This window comes from Pyxicephalus adspersus, chromosome 9, assembly GCF_032062135.1.
Source record: "Pyxicephalus adspersus chromosome 9, UCB_Pads_2.0, whole genome shotgun sequence".
In the NCBI taxonomy this organism is placed as follows: domain Eukaryota; kingdom Metazoa; phylum Chordata; class Amphibia; order Anura; family Pyxicephalidae; genus Pyxicephalus; species Pyxicephalus adspersus.
This window is the reverse complement of record NC_092866.1, coordinates 44,778,371-44,795,334: the sequence shown is the minus strand read 5'-3', so window position 1 is coordinate 44,795,334 and position 16,964 is coordinate 44,778,371. Positions and strand designations below refer to the sequence as shown.

General features: G+C 36.3%; 2 protein-coding genes across 6 annotated transcripts in view; both read left to right on the top strand.

Moving 5' to 3' along the window:
• The window catches only part of MRPL23 (mitochondrial ribosomal protein L23), a 706,510-nt gene that overhangs the window by 8,074 nt on the left and 681,472 nt on the right, over nt 1–16,964 (top strand). The gene's annotated exons all lie outside the window — the stretch shown is intronic.
• The window catches only part of SYT7 (synaptotagmin 7), a 251,363-nt gene that overhangs the window by 81,480 nt on the left and 152,919 nt on the right, over nt 1–16,964 (top strand). For all 5 annotated transcript variants that reach the window (XM_072421753.1, XM_072421756.1, XM_072421755.1 and 2 more), the window contains exon 2: nt 15,943–16,046. In XM_072421753.1, the coding sequence (XP_072277854.1) occupies nt 15,943–16,046 (104 nt within the window). The remainder of the gene's footprint in view (nt 1–15,942; nt 16,047–16,964) is intronic.

Sequence of the window (16,964 nt, the reverse complement as noted above, 5' to 3'; positions counted from 1 at the left end):
TCTTTAGAACACATAAAGGAACACTGTGTGAAAGAATTCTTCTCTATTTGTCCAGTGCATCAGAAAAGATTTTTTTCTAACCTTGTGGTATTGAGCTGTTTAATAAAACACAGCAAAGCTACGGTAGAAAAATACAATAACATCTCAGAAACCTTTTGCTTCCATCATCATAGGAACATGTTGTGCGCTAATCACTTAATTAGTTTCAGTACAAATTAAGCAGCGTAGTTGTTAAATCATTCCTGTGGTGCTTAGTATGAGGACAGGGCCACTCAATGTCTGTTTTGTGAACTTTTTACTGTAAACTAATAATAAAACTGTTTATTGTTACATTGTATCGTACTTTCCTGGCAGGTTTTATATCTTTCCTTCTACTCTTTCTTTATGTGTTCTTTAACTCCAGGCTATGGACAAGACGTAAGAAGCAAAAAAATGTCAGAAAAGTTACAGATTATATACATCATACTTTTTTTAGATAATTTTATTGAAGGTTTAAATATGAATATATACTAAAGGGGGACTCTATTGAGTAATATTTGCATTTTGACTGGCTGTTATAGCTTTTCTATAGTATTAATATTAGACAGGTGTAGGACCAGATAGACAAATTAAGTCATTCTCAGATATTGATCGTTTACGTGGTTTTCACTGTGCAATTAGAACGACCCCCCCCCCCCAGACGTGTATGTGTTGCACTACAGAGCACTGATAAGATGATCTTGGGGTGCCAGGGTTATGCTAGGCAGCAGATCTATTTAAACTACAGAACTAGAAAAAATACAAATAAATTGAAATGAAAAACAGCTCTAGTATTTGAGCCTAATCTATCTATTCAGCTAGCTGTTTGCCTGCAGTTCTGCTTTAAGGTAGGCCAACACTGTACATAAAATAATATTGGTTTTAAAGGTGGCCTATTTACATATTTCTGTACACATTATTATTTAGTTATACCAACCAAACACCCTTGCAGGTTCATTTCACCAGAAGGCTATTGTTTTTTGAACTGTGTAAACTAATTAAAGTAAACATTTTATATACCCTATGCTGGTAATGCTGCAGACTTAAGTCGCTGGTAGATGTAGCAGTTCATATGTTACAAATAACTTAGGTAAAAGATAAAGTATAACAGTTAAGTACATTCAATCAATCATATAAATAATGAATGACCAACCTTCTAATTCTCACATGGCCACATCCCTATTCAGTAAACAAGTACATTCTGAGATTAACTCAATATATGGGACTTTAAAGGCCAACCATAATCAATTTAGACATAAATTTATCAAAACAAATCTTTTTTTGGAACAAAATTAAGAACATTGATATTAAAACCATATTAAAAATGTGCGATGGATACTAAGTATTCCTGTCTACCTTAACCAAACATATGGGAAAACCTTGCTGATTTCAACACGTTTCATGGAATAAATTTGCTTCTTCAGGAAAAGGAGAAGACAGAAATATCTGATTTCTATGGCACATAGAGCTCTTTCTATACAGATGAGTAGGCAGGAGCAGCACTGTAGCAACTATAATTTAAAGCCCTTTTCTGTTTACTTATCCTTTCTCTAGTTATATTTAATAATGGTGATATTGTGATTCACCTCACTATCCATGGTTATCAATCAATTTCGTCTTATTTTAATCCCCTCTTGTAGTATTCACTGCAATGAGCTTGTTTTGTGATCTATTCTCTGATTTTGAATGAATTCTATTGCTGCTTTGGGGTGCCTGCATGAGGCATCCCCATATGGGATGCTTATACTTATACTAATAACTTATACTGTAAATAAACATAGATAATGTCATAATGCACAGATTTTATATCTGTGGAGTTAGTAAAGATTTGATTGAGTTTTGCTTTGACAAGTTGGGCATATATGCAGTGCTGTAAATCCTAATACCATTCCGGACTTAAATAAACCAGACCACATCCCAATACAACGTGATAACAAAAAGCGGCTAGGTTTACCACAAGAAAACCAAAATTTTTAGGGACAATCCTACAGGCGGTCACTTACACGCAGTATGTAAGTTTACTATTATATCTAATATTAAATTCAAAAATGTTGATGAGTCTATCAATGTGATAAAAGAATGTAATGAATAATTTGGTAATCAATTGTTATTGAATTGTTATTTGTAGATGTCCTTCTTCTGACGAAGCAGACTTAGTTTCTGCAAAATGCAACGAAGGAGATTTATATGTAGTAGTAGAACTTTTGGAACTGCACTTTTTTTCCCCATGGTTTTCTCTTTAAAAGTTGCAGAAAAATATCTGTTCCTAAATTAGATCCTAAATCTCAATTAAGCCTTACAGAAATGAGATGTTCTTGATATACCATAGTAACATTTAGATTGCCTGCAACTATGGGCCTGATTTATTAAAGCTCTAGCCTGCATAAGAAAACAGTAAAACAAACACATTCCTGGTGATTTAAAATTGGTGCAAATGTTAGATTTGTGGTCACCTGAAATGTAAAGTTAGAAAGGGTTAACGCTAGCATCTGTCTCTTGTCTGTTACAAACGGCATGGGCAATTCAATCTGTATTTTGTTTCATGTCTAATTGTCTACTGAAACTCTCATATTAAGAAGGGCTATAATTGTTTTTTTCCCCAGAAGACATGCTTGTAATTTGGTCATTATTACACTTTTCTGAGATAGTAGCTGCGTGCTTAAAGTGTTCATTTTATAACCTGTAATACTGGCAGATAGGCTTTTGGTCACAGACATTGCTTGCTAATAATCATAAAGGAGATGTTGCATGACTAAATTCTAGCTCCTCATTGCAGATAATAATAGCTCAACCTCCTCACCTTTCTCTGCTCCCCTCCCAGAATACTAAAAAATTGTACGTGGGGAAAACAGGGACCCTTTCATGAGTACTTAGCTCTTTCAGAGAAGATATATGATAGAAAAATTAGATACACCTAGCAGAAGTATTTTTCACAACACTTGAAAGTCTTGAAGTCTTTTAATATAACTTTTTATTGATGGGGTACCTTCAGACATAAACATCTGTAATTTATTGCAGCTTTTGCATTTTTTAGAAAATTGTAAAGTCATATACCTACAATTGCAGCAAACCTACTTGGAAACCTTTGGCACTGTCATACATTATTAGCCACATATATTGGCCTAATAACTTAGGATAAGACCTGAAAAGTTCTGCTCAAGGGCAGATCATGCAAGGAATTGTAACTGAATGAGGATCTGTATAGTTAAAGTTACAAGCAGCCAAAGGTAAAAGGACTACATACCAAGGATATAGTAGGGCAGAATGGGTGCGAGTCAAGGTAGCAATCATGGCCTACTATATTTTTCATTGAAATTCATGGGGATTACAATAGGCGCAGAAATTGCCTTGCTTATTACGTGATCAGGTCCTTTCTGTCAGACACTATTGATACATCCACACACTAGATAAATGTCACCCAAGACAAAAAATTATTAAAAATCTAGCACATGCACAGCAGTCTTCCCAAGTCATGTAATGACCCACTGGGCAGATTACTAGTTGACCAAATAGGAACAACCACTGCCCTTTCCTCTGAGGGAAGATGCAGAGGAGTTCCCCTTACTTATCTCACCCCTCCCTTATCCATACAACTGTGTGTACAATGCTTGTTCATTCTAGTGTTGCTGGATAATTCTAATTTTGCTAATAATTTCTAGTAAAAAAAAGTTTGACTTTTGTACATAACTTATCTGCCTATAAATGCCTTTGACCTTGTCAAATACCCAATGGATTCAGAGCTCAAACCATTTGGGCTAATTCTCTGGTTTGGTACAGGAGCTTGAAGGATGTAGTTGGGCCCCCTGAACATACACCAGGCTGTAGACCAGGGTTGTTTTGTGGTTGATCGCACAATGCTAGGTACCAATATTGTAATCTGCAACTAAAAAGCTGATTTCACATACTGGCTTACAATGCTTTGTCAAGGCAGGGTACACTAAAACAAAATCTAATGTTGAAATTATTTATTTTAGGTAAAGTACTAAACACTAAGGGCCTGTTCAAACTGGTGGCGCGGCTCCGGTTTGGTTACCCCTTGCTAATATCGCTGAACCCTGTCTGTGGTTGAGATTCTATAGAATATCATCTGTGGCCATAAAATGGGAATCATAGGGAGGGTAGTGAGTGGTTCAGTATTGCCTCCAATTAAATTCTTAAACCTTGATGCATTAGGAACCAGTGCTTTGGTGGGGGCAGCCTGGCAATGTTTTAGCCACTAGGAGCTGCACAGAAACTGCTGTTCACACTGCTTAACATTTAGTTTTTCAATCACTGTGTATCATAAACAATCGCAATGTTTAGGAAAGCATGTAACTGGGTAGAAAAGGAAAAATAAACAGGAGACAGGGATAGAGTGTTGCCACCCTATTTCAGAAAGTGTTTAAAGAAGGACCTTCTTTGCACGACCTATAGGTATTATTTTTATGAAAGAACCTTTCTGTAACAAGTCCTTTGGGAGCAAGTCATTAGCTTACTGTTAAATTTATAGACATCAATGATCTCTCCGCTTCTGCCCTTACACACACTGTAAAGAACTTCGATTGATATTGTCACAGGATAAAATCTTTTGTGATTGTTGCCATTGACAGTGTACATACAGTGTTGTTCTGTTTTATTGAGGAAGGGAACGATGAGCGAGCGGCATTGTAGCAGATTGATGAACGACCTTTGGGGGAACAGTAGTACACATGTCAGTTGCCCGAGGCGAGCATGACTGTTCACCTTGGGTGACGATTATCTGACATGTGTACATAGCATTAAACAGATCCCATTATTCATTGGATGTCAACATTTAAGTGTCCAGTTTACTGATGCCAAAAAGGGATTTTCTAGTGAATTGAGTGTGTTTGCACATGAGGTTTGCTTAAGTGGTATAGAAGTCTAATACCATATTAACTAAATCAAAGAAAAAGAGTTTTGCCCTCACTTCCTGCCCTGGGGGTAACACTATTTTATAAGATAGGAAAAAAGTAATCCCTTACACAGACCCTTTTAAAAAAAAACTACTGACAACTGAAACTAGTAAAAAAACAAAACTAAAACGTTTTTGGGTCTAGACCTTTAAATAAATCAGTATTCAAAATGATAATATTTTAACATTAGTGGTTCCTTTAACTTTCTGTATTCTGGTGCTCATATCATGGTAATTGTATGTCCATAATCCTGGGCAATTGTTTCAAGATCATTACTATACAACAACCAAGAAACCAGATCACTTTCATGTGACTTTGTGCAGATGAAAACACACATCGCTTGTTATGTTATTTTCAGAATTGCAGCAGTATGAGAAATCATGGTCATATTCAGCAACAATTGAGAGCATCAAATGCAGAGGGGAACTGCTCACGCTACTAAACTGCAAATAGAATTGCCAACATCTTGTCAGGGTTAGAAACATGGTATATACAACACAAGTGTGTTTGTTTATGTTTTGCTTTTAGAACTGAAAGATAATTTTACCTAAACTTAACTGAAACTTGTTCTGAAATACTAAGGTAAATCACAGGGAAATCACTTACTGCATTTCAATAGTGAATAGAAATTAAATCAATCAATAAAATCTAATTATATTATCAGATGTTGTTACCAAAATGATTAATTAACTCTATCAATGGTAAATATTTTTGCTTGTAAAAAAAAAGACATTCACCCAATTGTACCTTTATTCCTGTCACTATAGACTGTGGTCTATCTCTGCTCCTCCAGTTTTTACCTTTCATTTAAAGCCTTGAACAAATGCTAGGTTTTTGTTAAGAGACATTATCATTTGTGATTGGGAGAAACTCTGTTCTTATTATAGATGTCCCTAACATCATTTACTGGTCCATTGTGCCAAACATTTTATCAATGATACAGCAGGGCACCTCCCTTGCATCATACCACTTGTAAAGAGCTTGTTTGTGATACTGATGCTGGAAATGATCACTAATGACCTTCTTAAGTGAATTATTGAATGTGTATACCAAGCTTAAGTATAGAAGACTAATCTGTTGCCTGTAAATTAATAAAATGAATCTTGTAAATTCTGGAGAAAAGTTCATCTGTTTACATTTTCAGCTGGCTAGCTATAGATATAGGAACAAAGGAGATTATGTTAAAGAGAATAAAATATAGTATACATATTCAAAACAAAAGATAAATAAAAAGATACATAGGCAAAAATGTTAATACTTACAATACATGTCTCACAAATGGGCAACTATATAAAATGAACATGCAACTATACTTTGCATAGTTCCAAAAGTTCTTTGTTTTGCAATTGGACCAAATGTGGCATCATGGTCCTCATCACATGTTAGTGAGTATCAGTGTGCCACAAACCTTGCTCTGCATCTATGAAGCTAAACTTTTGAGTCATATTTGGCTTTAAAAATCTACATTCAATTGCACGTTTTCCTTAAAGTTATTCTGCAAGTTCATAAGCTTGGAGCTATTTAGGAGATGTCATCTCTTCATCTTCAGCTTCACTGAAGATCACATTTTCTTGAACTGGTAATTTATGAATTTTTCCAATTTCTTGCTAACTCAAGCTGTGCCGCTCTGTGAACCATGGATGCCAAGCATCCAGTTTGGGTTGCCCCTACATTTTTATTCGAATGCTTTGGAACATCTATATATGTTTTGTTTCCAAAGGTTTTGATATCTTTCAGATTAGACTTTCTTCCATTTCATAGCTCATATAGAGTTTTTTTTTCTTTTCTGTTAGCTGCTTTCCAGGTAAGCAGTTTTCAATATAACAGGCTGTCATTATTGAATCTACCCAGTATGTTGCATATCTATTTAAAAGCATGCTTCTGCCACCATAAAGTGGGCTTCAATCTCCCTGCAGCATAATTTTCTAGCTTGTATAAAACACTAGCCCATAACATAATTCCATGCTTTCCTAAAATAGCTTGTGTTTTACTACTTGTGTACTTGTGTGCCATTATCCTTGCAAGAAAATTTTAGGCATTTTGCCAAGTATATTTTATTACTTGGTAAATATACCATTTAATTTTATTTAGAACGGCACCTTTGCTACTTAACAGAACACGGTATACTTTGAGTAATCATCAATTATGATTATCTGGTTGTTGGTTCTTAATGTGAATTCTGCCACAGGAACATTGTCACTGTTTTTACTTTCTGGTTAACTTTTATCTTCATCCATACAAGCCTTTAAAATATTCAAGGGTGAGCTCATCATCTGGGTGAACATCAAATATTGCAACAAGTATCTCCTCATTTTGTCTGGGAGGCCACTAAGTAGCATTGCTGCTACATGAAAACAATCTATTTTCCCTGTTGTATGCAGATTCATTACATTTCATATAGTCTTGCATGTTTGGTATAACTTTCTTTTTCAGTTTAGTTAAGAAGTCCAGTTTATTGTTAAGATTTGCTTTCCTATGTAGTTTCCGTCACTTCTTACACAATAAATTACTTAATTTTGTAGTTTCCCACTTGCATACATGCGCAATTTAAACCTTGGCAATTATTTCAGCGGCCAAATTATCCAACTTTTTATTACAAAATTAACTGTGGTAAAAGAAGAATGGCAAGGTCTTTCATAAGGCAGAATTAATTCATAATCTGCAGAGACAACATGAACAGCTTTCATTTTGATAAAACCATCATAGTTAAATAGTAGGTTAGGTTGAAAAAAGACATCAAGTCCATCAAGTTCAACCACTATGGAAATAAGCATATCCTAGATATAAAACCCTATAGGACATAGTTGGTCCAGAGGAAGGCAAAAAAAAACCCTGGTACAATGGTACTTGCTTCAACAGGGGAAAAAAAATTCCTTCCTGATTCCATGAGGCAATCGGATGTTCCCTGGATGAACAGTCACTGTTATTTTTATTTTAAAGCCTTAATACCCAGTTATATTCTGTGCTTCTGGAAAAACATCCAGCTTTTTCTTAAAGCAATCTATAGTAGTTGCTGAAACTACTTCCTGAGGGAGCCGATTCCACATTTTCACAGACCTTACAGTGAAGAATCCCTTCCTTATCCGGAGCTTAAACTTCTTTTCCTCCAGACGCAAAGAGTGCCCTCTTGTTCTTTGTAATGATCTCAAAGTGAATAATGGTGAGGAGAGTTCTCTATATGGACCATTTATATATTCATACCGGGTGATCATATCGCTCCTTAAACGTCTCTTCTCAAGAGAGAATAGATTCAGTTCAGCTAATCTCTCCTCATAGCGGAGCTCCTCCATTCCTTTTATTAGTTTAGTTGCCCTTCTCTGCACGCTCTCCAATTCCACAATGTCCTTTTTTGTGAACTGGTGCCCAAAACTGGACTGCATATTCCAGATGTGGTCTGACCAATGCTTTGTACAGGGGCAGGATTATGTCTCCATCTCTGCAGTATATTCCTCTTTTATTAAAAGAAAGTACTTTGCTAGCTTTCAATATTGCAGCTTGGCATTGCATGCTGTTATTAAGTCTATGATCTACCAGAACCCCCAGATCCTTTTCCATTTCCAACTCCCCCAAATGTATTCCCCCTAGACAGTATGACGCATCCAGGTCTGCTTGTAGATTATAGACATCCTGTATGGACTTAATTCCATTACATAGTTTGGTGTCATCTGCAGACACAGAAATGGTACTTTCAATCCCAAACTCTATATCATTTATGAAGATGTTAAACAGTAAAGATCCCAACACTGAACCCTGGGGTACACCACTAATAACCTTAGACCATTCAGAATATGAATCATTAATTACAACTCTATGGATGCGATCTTTAAGCCAGTCCTCTATTCATTTACAGATTGATTTTTCTAAACCTATCGACCCTAACTTGCATATTAACTGTCTGTGGGGTACAGTGTCAAATGCTTTAGCAAAGTCCAAGTACACTATATCAACTGCTATTCCACTGTCTACCTGTTTACTTCCTCATAACAAGAGAGTAAATTTGTTTGACAACTTCTGTCTTTCTTGAAGCCATGCTGACTATCACTTATAATATTATTTTCTAGCAGAAACTCCTCTATGTGGCTCTTTATCAAACTCTCTAAGACCTTTCCAACTATGGACGTTAAACTAATGGATCTGTAGTTACCTGGTAATGACTTTGCTCCCTTTTTGAAGATAGGAACCACATTGGCCTTACGCCAATCCATCGGTACCTTGCCTGTGACTAAAGAGTCTCAAAAAATTAGAAATAATGGCTTTGAAAAAAATGAGCTCGGCTCTTTGAGGACACGTGGATGTAATCCATCAGGTCGTGGTGCTTTGTCAACCTTAATTTTTCCCAGCTGTTTCTTAATCATATCAATTCTGAGCCATTGTGACTCATTTAAGGCAGTGACATTGCTTTTATGAATTTGGACTTGAGCTCTGCCATTTTCCTTCGTGTACACAGAGCTAAAAAAAAAGTGTTTAGTAAATCTACCTTGTCTTTATCCCCAGTTACCAACATAGCGACATCGTTTAAGGGGCCTACATGCTCAGATCTGAAATTTTTGCTATTAATATATTTGAAAAATTGTTTGGGGTTTGCCTTTCCTTTGCAATAAGTCTTTCATGTTGAAGTTTTGCACATCTTATCTCCTTTTTACATTTTTTGTTATATTCTTTATAGGATTCAAATGATGAAGGTGATCCTTCATTTTTATATATTTGAAATGCTGTTTTCTTGTTTCTTATGGCTTATTTACATCAGCTGTAAGCCACACAGGTTTTAATTTTAGCCTCTTAAACTTATTACCCATTGGAATATATTTTTCAGTTTGCTTTTGTAGAACAGACTTGAAACATTCCCATTTCTGTTCTGTGTTCTTTGAGGACAATATTGTCTCCCAGTCTAGTCCAAGTTCCTACCAAGTTCCTTCCTTACACTTTTAGACCGCCAGAAAACATTTTACTCATGTTTATCCCATAAAAATCAAATGATTTGTTCATAACCATTTAATTCCCTTTTTGTGCAAGCACAACCACCAGGAGCAACATAACTTTAGTCCAAGGTGTGTTCAACACAGCTTTACCTAAAAACTTTGGCCTTTTGTTTCAGATAAACATGCTAGTCTGTTAAAAGCAGTCCATGTAATTATTAACGGTAGGTAGCATTATTATGGTTTTGATTGTACAGTATGTAACTCTATATAAAGTAGAGAAAGTAAATGTATGATTATGTACAGTGAAAAAGAGAGATTATTGTGATAATAGAGTCTTGATTGTTGGCATAAATTGAAGTGGCATGTCTAAAAATGAGCCATTCTTTGCATCCTGCAGGGAATTGTTTGTCTTTCTTAAGGCTGCCATGCAGAAGTGCTCAGGCATGGGCTCACATACCTGTTCCAGTGGTATCTGCTGTGCCTTGTATTTTGATTAAATTGATTTCTTTCACAGTGCAAAATCACAGCCAGTACAACAAAATCCTTTGAGTATTAATACAGTACCTTGTCATTTTATGGTAGCAGTGTTCCATTTGTGTTGTGCTATGATTACCAAGGCTTAAAGGATTTCTTCTCATTTTGGTTGTGTGCAAGGTATACACCTGCCATTTGTAGGGCATTTTGGAAGCTTTCCATCAGCATTTAATTGAAAAACTACTTGCAAGGGATAAAAAGAATGGCCTACAGCAATCTTCATCCAATTGTTTCATTTGTTTTCTGATTTCAAGGGGACAACAAGAGCCTTTGCTTTGGAAATCATTAACTGTTTGCTTTAGGTTCCTCATGGTAAGGTAGCAGAACATGCAAATACCCCAGTACATCTCCAAGCAGGCTTTGTGTTTGTCCTGTTCTACTATTTTAGCTAAGCTACAATGCTTCATGTTTCTATATTGAGGTAACTCAGCTAAGCTAGAATCTGTTCTAATCTTTTGTAATGGGACAATACAAATAGAAAAATCAACGCTTGATTACATTGGAAATTTCTTCCTGTACTATTTCACACATATATCATAAGCCATGCAGATTTCTGGGTTATCATAAATGGTGACCATTTCTTCTAACCAAAACTAGTTCCATTAAAATGTAGTTGGATCAGGAACAATAACTTTATGTATGGGGCACCTTAATTGTTAGGTGCTTTAGATGATCTATAAATGTAAAATTAGAGCTATGGAAGTGATTTCATAACAACAAATGGTTTCTGATTGTAGCATAATGCTTTTCAGAAAATAAATGCACTGTATTGCTATTATATTTTATGCTCTAGGTTGTGTGCTTTTCATGGCAGATTCTTTTTATTTTAACATTGGGGAAAGTCTGCTTTGTAACAATGTTAAGTACTCTAAGGCATTAAACATTCTATATTATAAAAGGCATCAATTGATTACTAGGAGATGAAGACTTAGGTAGCAGGGAGAAAAGTGGAGGCAGGCAAAGAATAAGGAGTGGGAGGAGAAGTATCATAAACATGTTAGAGGAATAGAATTGTAATTCAAGGGGGAGATGAAGGGAGAGATCAGTGCGTGACAGAAGATAATATATGGTGGAGAGAGGGAAGAGTTGCAATAAAAAGATTATGGAAAACATATTGAGAGGGAAAGAGGAACGGTAGAGGAAGTGAGGAGTGTGTAAAAAGATTTATATTTTGCACAGTTGTTTGCTATTTGTGTAGCACAAGGTGTGCATCTAATCACCAAAACTGTATAGCAGTTTTCTAATATTCATAATGCCAAATTGGGAGAAGATAAAAAGGAGGGAGCTGGTCATTGTGTGTCAGTGATCACCTTTAAAGGGTTTGATTGATCACCTTTGATTGCAGAATCTCTTTATCATTTTCACCTTCTAAAGCCAAAATTATTTTCTCAGCTTAGGGTCTCGTTGAAACCTCTTTCAGATTTCCCATCATTCTCTGTTCAAAGCCATATAAACCTGTTAGGATTTCCAACCAAAACTAGAATTACTTAAAATCTAATGAGGTGTTTATCTTCACTACATGGTTGTTGGCAGATCTAAAGTAGATCACACAATCTACTGATAGCACAGTGTAGGGCTTGTGTAAATCGACATTCTCTAAGGCTTCCTCTTGCATTAAAACACAGCACTACTCAAACGTATTTGAATGCATAAGGTAATGTATAGCAAGTCCAACAGTCTCAGAACTTTCATCCACATTGCACCAAAAAGGTAAATAGGTAGTTCCCAGGTTAAGGACATCCAAAATACAAACAACGTCTAGATATGAACAGGCTTCCCTGCTCCCTCATGAGCAGCATGGAGACTTGGAGGGGGTGGTTTGCATGACTTGCAGAAAAAAATGTTTTGCTAAACACATCTGAGAATAAAGCTGCGTACACACTTCCAATTTTTATCGTTGGAAATGAACGACGAACGATCGATTGGGCAAAAATTGTTCGTAAAAAAGGTAACCAACGACGCCGACGAACGAGGATAGTCGTTGGACATGAACGACCGGACCGGCGGATCGGATTGGACGACGATCGTTGACCATCTATCGTGTGTACGGTCGTTCATTGATCGTCCATGGTCTGAGCATGCGCGGTGAACGAACGTTCGCTCACTTCCTGTGGTGCACGTCACTTCCTGTATCGTTCAAACGATCGCATCTATCGCGTGTACAATATCTGCGAACGATCGTGTGGTTATCTGTATGTACAGGATCGGTGCTATACCATCGTTCGCAGATATCGTGCAGGATCGTTCGTCGTTCGTTTACCAACGATAATAATTGGAAGTGTGTACGTAGCTTTAGCTCTTCTGCAAGCTCTTGTAACTCTTTAAATGACCAAAACAAACTCTGCCAAGACAAGCACCGCTTGTTCTAAAAGTTAATGAATGTCTAAGCTCCATAAAGTTTTTTTTTTGTTTTTTTGCTTTGTTTGTGATTAGCTCACAGCCAGCATTTTATTAGTAACTGACTCCACGCTGCCTAATAATATGGTGAGACAAACATCTGTCCTAATTGCATTTATTAAAATAATGTACCTGTTCCAACTTACAAACAAATTCAACTTAAGAACAAACCCACAGTCTCTATCTCGTATGTAACCCGGGGACTACCTGTATCAGTTTGCATGCGATGGGTATTTCAAAACCTAGAAAACCCCCGAAAAGAGCACCCATATGAACCAGGTAATAAAAAAAACATTTTTTTTCACTATGTTGAAGAAAGTGTTGTGACCATAGCACAGAAATGAGCTTAGGAATGGTTGTCCTTCGCTACTTTATATCTTAATATTTGTATGTGCGCAATGTTTTGTTTATTTTACTTTGAACAAACAACACTCACACTTGTTTTTACTTAATTGTAAGACTTTGTTTACCATGAATGGTATTTCACTTCCTGCCATATAAGCAGTCAGTATGAAAAGGTATGAAAATGCCATGTAAACCTCCACATTAACTATGTAAAGACAACATGGCAGATCAGTTATGTAGATAAACGTAATTCCAAAATGTACTTTTACCACAGAAACTTTAAATTAGTTCTTCAATTATTTAAAATTAAACTATATTTTTAATATGTTTTTTGTTTAACTAAAGTTGTCACAAATCAGAGCAATTCAGACAGTATTATTAATGAAAATCAAATACACATTCACAAGAGAAAACCATGGTAAAGAATCTGTAGCCAGGAATGAATGCTGCTGAATGTACAAGCAAATCTGAACAAGGTCACCCAACATAATAAGGGCTATCTGAAGGACAAAGGAGAGAAAGGAGGTTGGACAAGCTTGCCTTTAACAGGAAAAGATTTTCATATAATTTCATCTATTTGCTTGTTAACCTCTAATTGTGCATATTTCAGTCATCTGTTTAATTTACATTGTTTCAGTTTTTTACAGTATTTTATGTAAACATACTTCTAAATATATACATGGACACAGATATATATATATATGTGTGTGTGTGTGCATGTTATGGCTTTTTTTCTGCAATGAGTGGGGTGGAAAAAGCAGTGTTAGGGAAGAAAAGGTGAATACGGGATCAGATGTTATATGGAGATAAAAAAGTGTAAAAGGAGGGAATAAGAGAGCGAGTAGCATTAGAGAATGGATGGAGAGAGAGAGTGAGCTGTGCTGGAGGAGTGTGGGAGAGAGCAGTGTGAGAGGAAGAATGAAGGGAAAGAACAATAACAGGGATGGAGGGATGAAGAGAGAGAAGAGTGCCAGAGGAGAGATGGAAGAAGAGAGCAGTGTGACACAAAACATAGAGAACAGTGTGACACAAAACATAGAGAGCTGTCTGAAAGGAGGGATGGAGAAAGATGAAAGGTTCTGTTCCTCAGGCCCTTTCAAAAGGTCTTATTTAAAAAAGCTCTCCAAGACTGGAGAGGATACACTTTCATCAGTAAAATGGGGTGATCCAGCAAACCTGGAATAGATTTCTTCAAAGTAATTTGCTATTTTATAGAAAATTCTTTGAATCCTGGACCAGATCCATTCTGGGTTTGCTGGATTACCCAGCTTTACTGATGAAAGTGTATCCTCTCCAGCCTTGGAGACCTTTAATAAATCAGGGCCAGTGTGAGAGGAGGAATAGAGAATGAGAGCAGTTTGAAGAGGGGATTTGAGAGAGAGAGAGAGAGAGAGAGAGAGAGAGAGAGATAGCAAGCAAGCAAGCAGTGTCAGAGGAGGGATAGAAGAGAGATCGGTGTAGAAGCAGTGTGAAAGGAGAGGTAGAAAGAGAAAGCAGTGTGGTAGAAGGATGGGAGATGGAGGGTTAGCAGTGCAAATGGAAAAATGAAGAGGCAGGAGGACTGTGTGAGAATGGATAAAGAGAGAGCAGTGTGAGAAGAGAAATAGAGTGTGAAAGGAGAACTGGAGAGCGCGAAATATGAGAGGAGTAATAGAGACAGAGATCAGTGTGAGAGGAATAGAACTGTGAAGGAATTGTATAAGAGAAAGTAATGTGACAGGTGTATTAGATATATCCAGTGTGAGATGAAGAATTGAGAGAGTGGTGTGAAGGTAGGAATATAATGCACTAGGTGGAATAAATGAAGCAGATAGCAGTATGAGTGGAGGGATTGGGATGGGCAGAGTAAGGTGAGGATTAGGAAAAAGCAGTACGAGATTGGGAAGAGAAAACATGCAATGGGAGGGAAGAATATAGAGAGGGATGTGAAGAATGATGGAATGCTATAAAGGGGAAGATGCTCAGTCGGGGGGCTGTAATGTCACACGCCTCTTGCTTTCTAACAGGCTTCCAGCTGGCTACTATGTTTCTTGGCCATATGTCTGCCCTGTTCTGTGGCCTAATAAATATTCATAGAGCATAGGGAGTTCTGGGCTTCACACATGGACTTTTAACCCATCCATGGCCACAATGACTTATTCTGCCTTGACTCTTATCATGTCTCCTAATCTTGTCACTGTCAAGGTTTGATAGTTTAATGTGAAAAAAGAAAATTGTGACATAACTGTATTGTGTGTATGTGTTGTACTTTCAATGTAAGTCACCTAACAGAAACCAGCAATACACTGTATACAATTCAATCATAAGAAGGTTATCACATCAAAGTTAACCATGACAGATTTATTTATTTTGCTTTTTTGGTGAAATGTTAAAAAAAATCCCACAAGACCTTTTTTTTTTTACAAAGAACTAGCAAAGTGTATTAACCATTACTAGCCAATTGCTAATTAACGTCCTTGCCTTGCAATTGCTAATTAACGTCCTTGCCTTGCAACTTAATACAATTCACCTCTGAAAAAAATATACATTCATCTTCTAATGTTCTGTTTTCTATGAATTGCACATACATGTATTGGTTTGGCCATATACAGATATGTTGATCTGAACACCTTGAGCCCAAGGTTAGTGGAGTCTTGCACAATGACCTTGAGCATTGTGACTGATATCATGTTGATCTATATATAACAATTTGCTGAAGATAACCATTATGAGATTATGATATTGATGTTTTTTTTATATTTGATGTATATGATATTGTTCTTTGCACTTACATAATACACCATGAGTGTTCCATTCATGATTTCTTTTTCTCTCAGGATCTCCAACCAATGAGATAATTATAGTCTCCGGTGCCTTCGCCCTCAGCTTGAGTATCACAATTGTCATGTGCGGACTCTGCCAGTGGTGTCAGCGTAAACTAGTAAGTATACAGATTCCATTTGCCTTTTTCTTGGTCCTTATTCCATCACAAATGCAGTACCAAAACAAGTACTAATGTATATATATATATATCTATATATATATATATATATATATATAGATAGATATTTATATTAAATACAGAAATTATTTGCAGGTAACCAGCACATAATTTATGCTTGGATTGACATTTATGATTATTACTGTAGTGTTTCACAATATATCAGTCATTTTTATTTTAGAAGAAGAATACTTCAGATATTAAAACACAAATGCACTTCTCCCCAGCATAGTGGGTTTCACATAATATAATTATAAATATAAAATGTAACAAATTTGCTATATAGCCACATATAGCATTATAAAGCTACAGAGATATAGAGCTACAGTGATCCTTAAAACATACCCTTATTCTAAAATGCTTTCCTAAATTCATTTTTTACATCTTATTACTTCCATTAAAAGTCAAAAATGTGTTTATTCTTAACGTATACCTTTATTCTTAACGTATACCTTTACACCCCTTCCTTCCCAGTTATGATGCTGGGTCACTTGTGATAGAATGATATTTAAATAGCCAATATTTTACAAAGTCATACTAATTTTTAAAGTTCTTTACTGGGGGGCTTTTGTTGTTCCTTATTGTCCTTATTGGCTTAAACCAGTGTTTGTCAGTAAAAGGTTCCATGAAATCCTTGGGTTCGTGCAGAGGTTGCTAGGGGTTCCAATGAACAATTTTGACTCTCCACTCACCAATCATCTTTTTAGCTATCTGTAAAGGTGGCATATTTACAAAAGACCAGCAATGTAAGAGGAATTCTTCTTACTGGCCACCACACTTATGTACTGTGAGCAGTGGGTATAGTAATTAAAGCAGGGCTTTCCTGAAGAACTGAAAGATATCTCAAGGGTTCCCTCA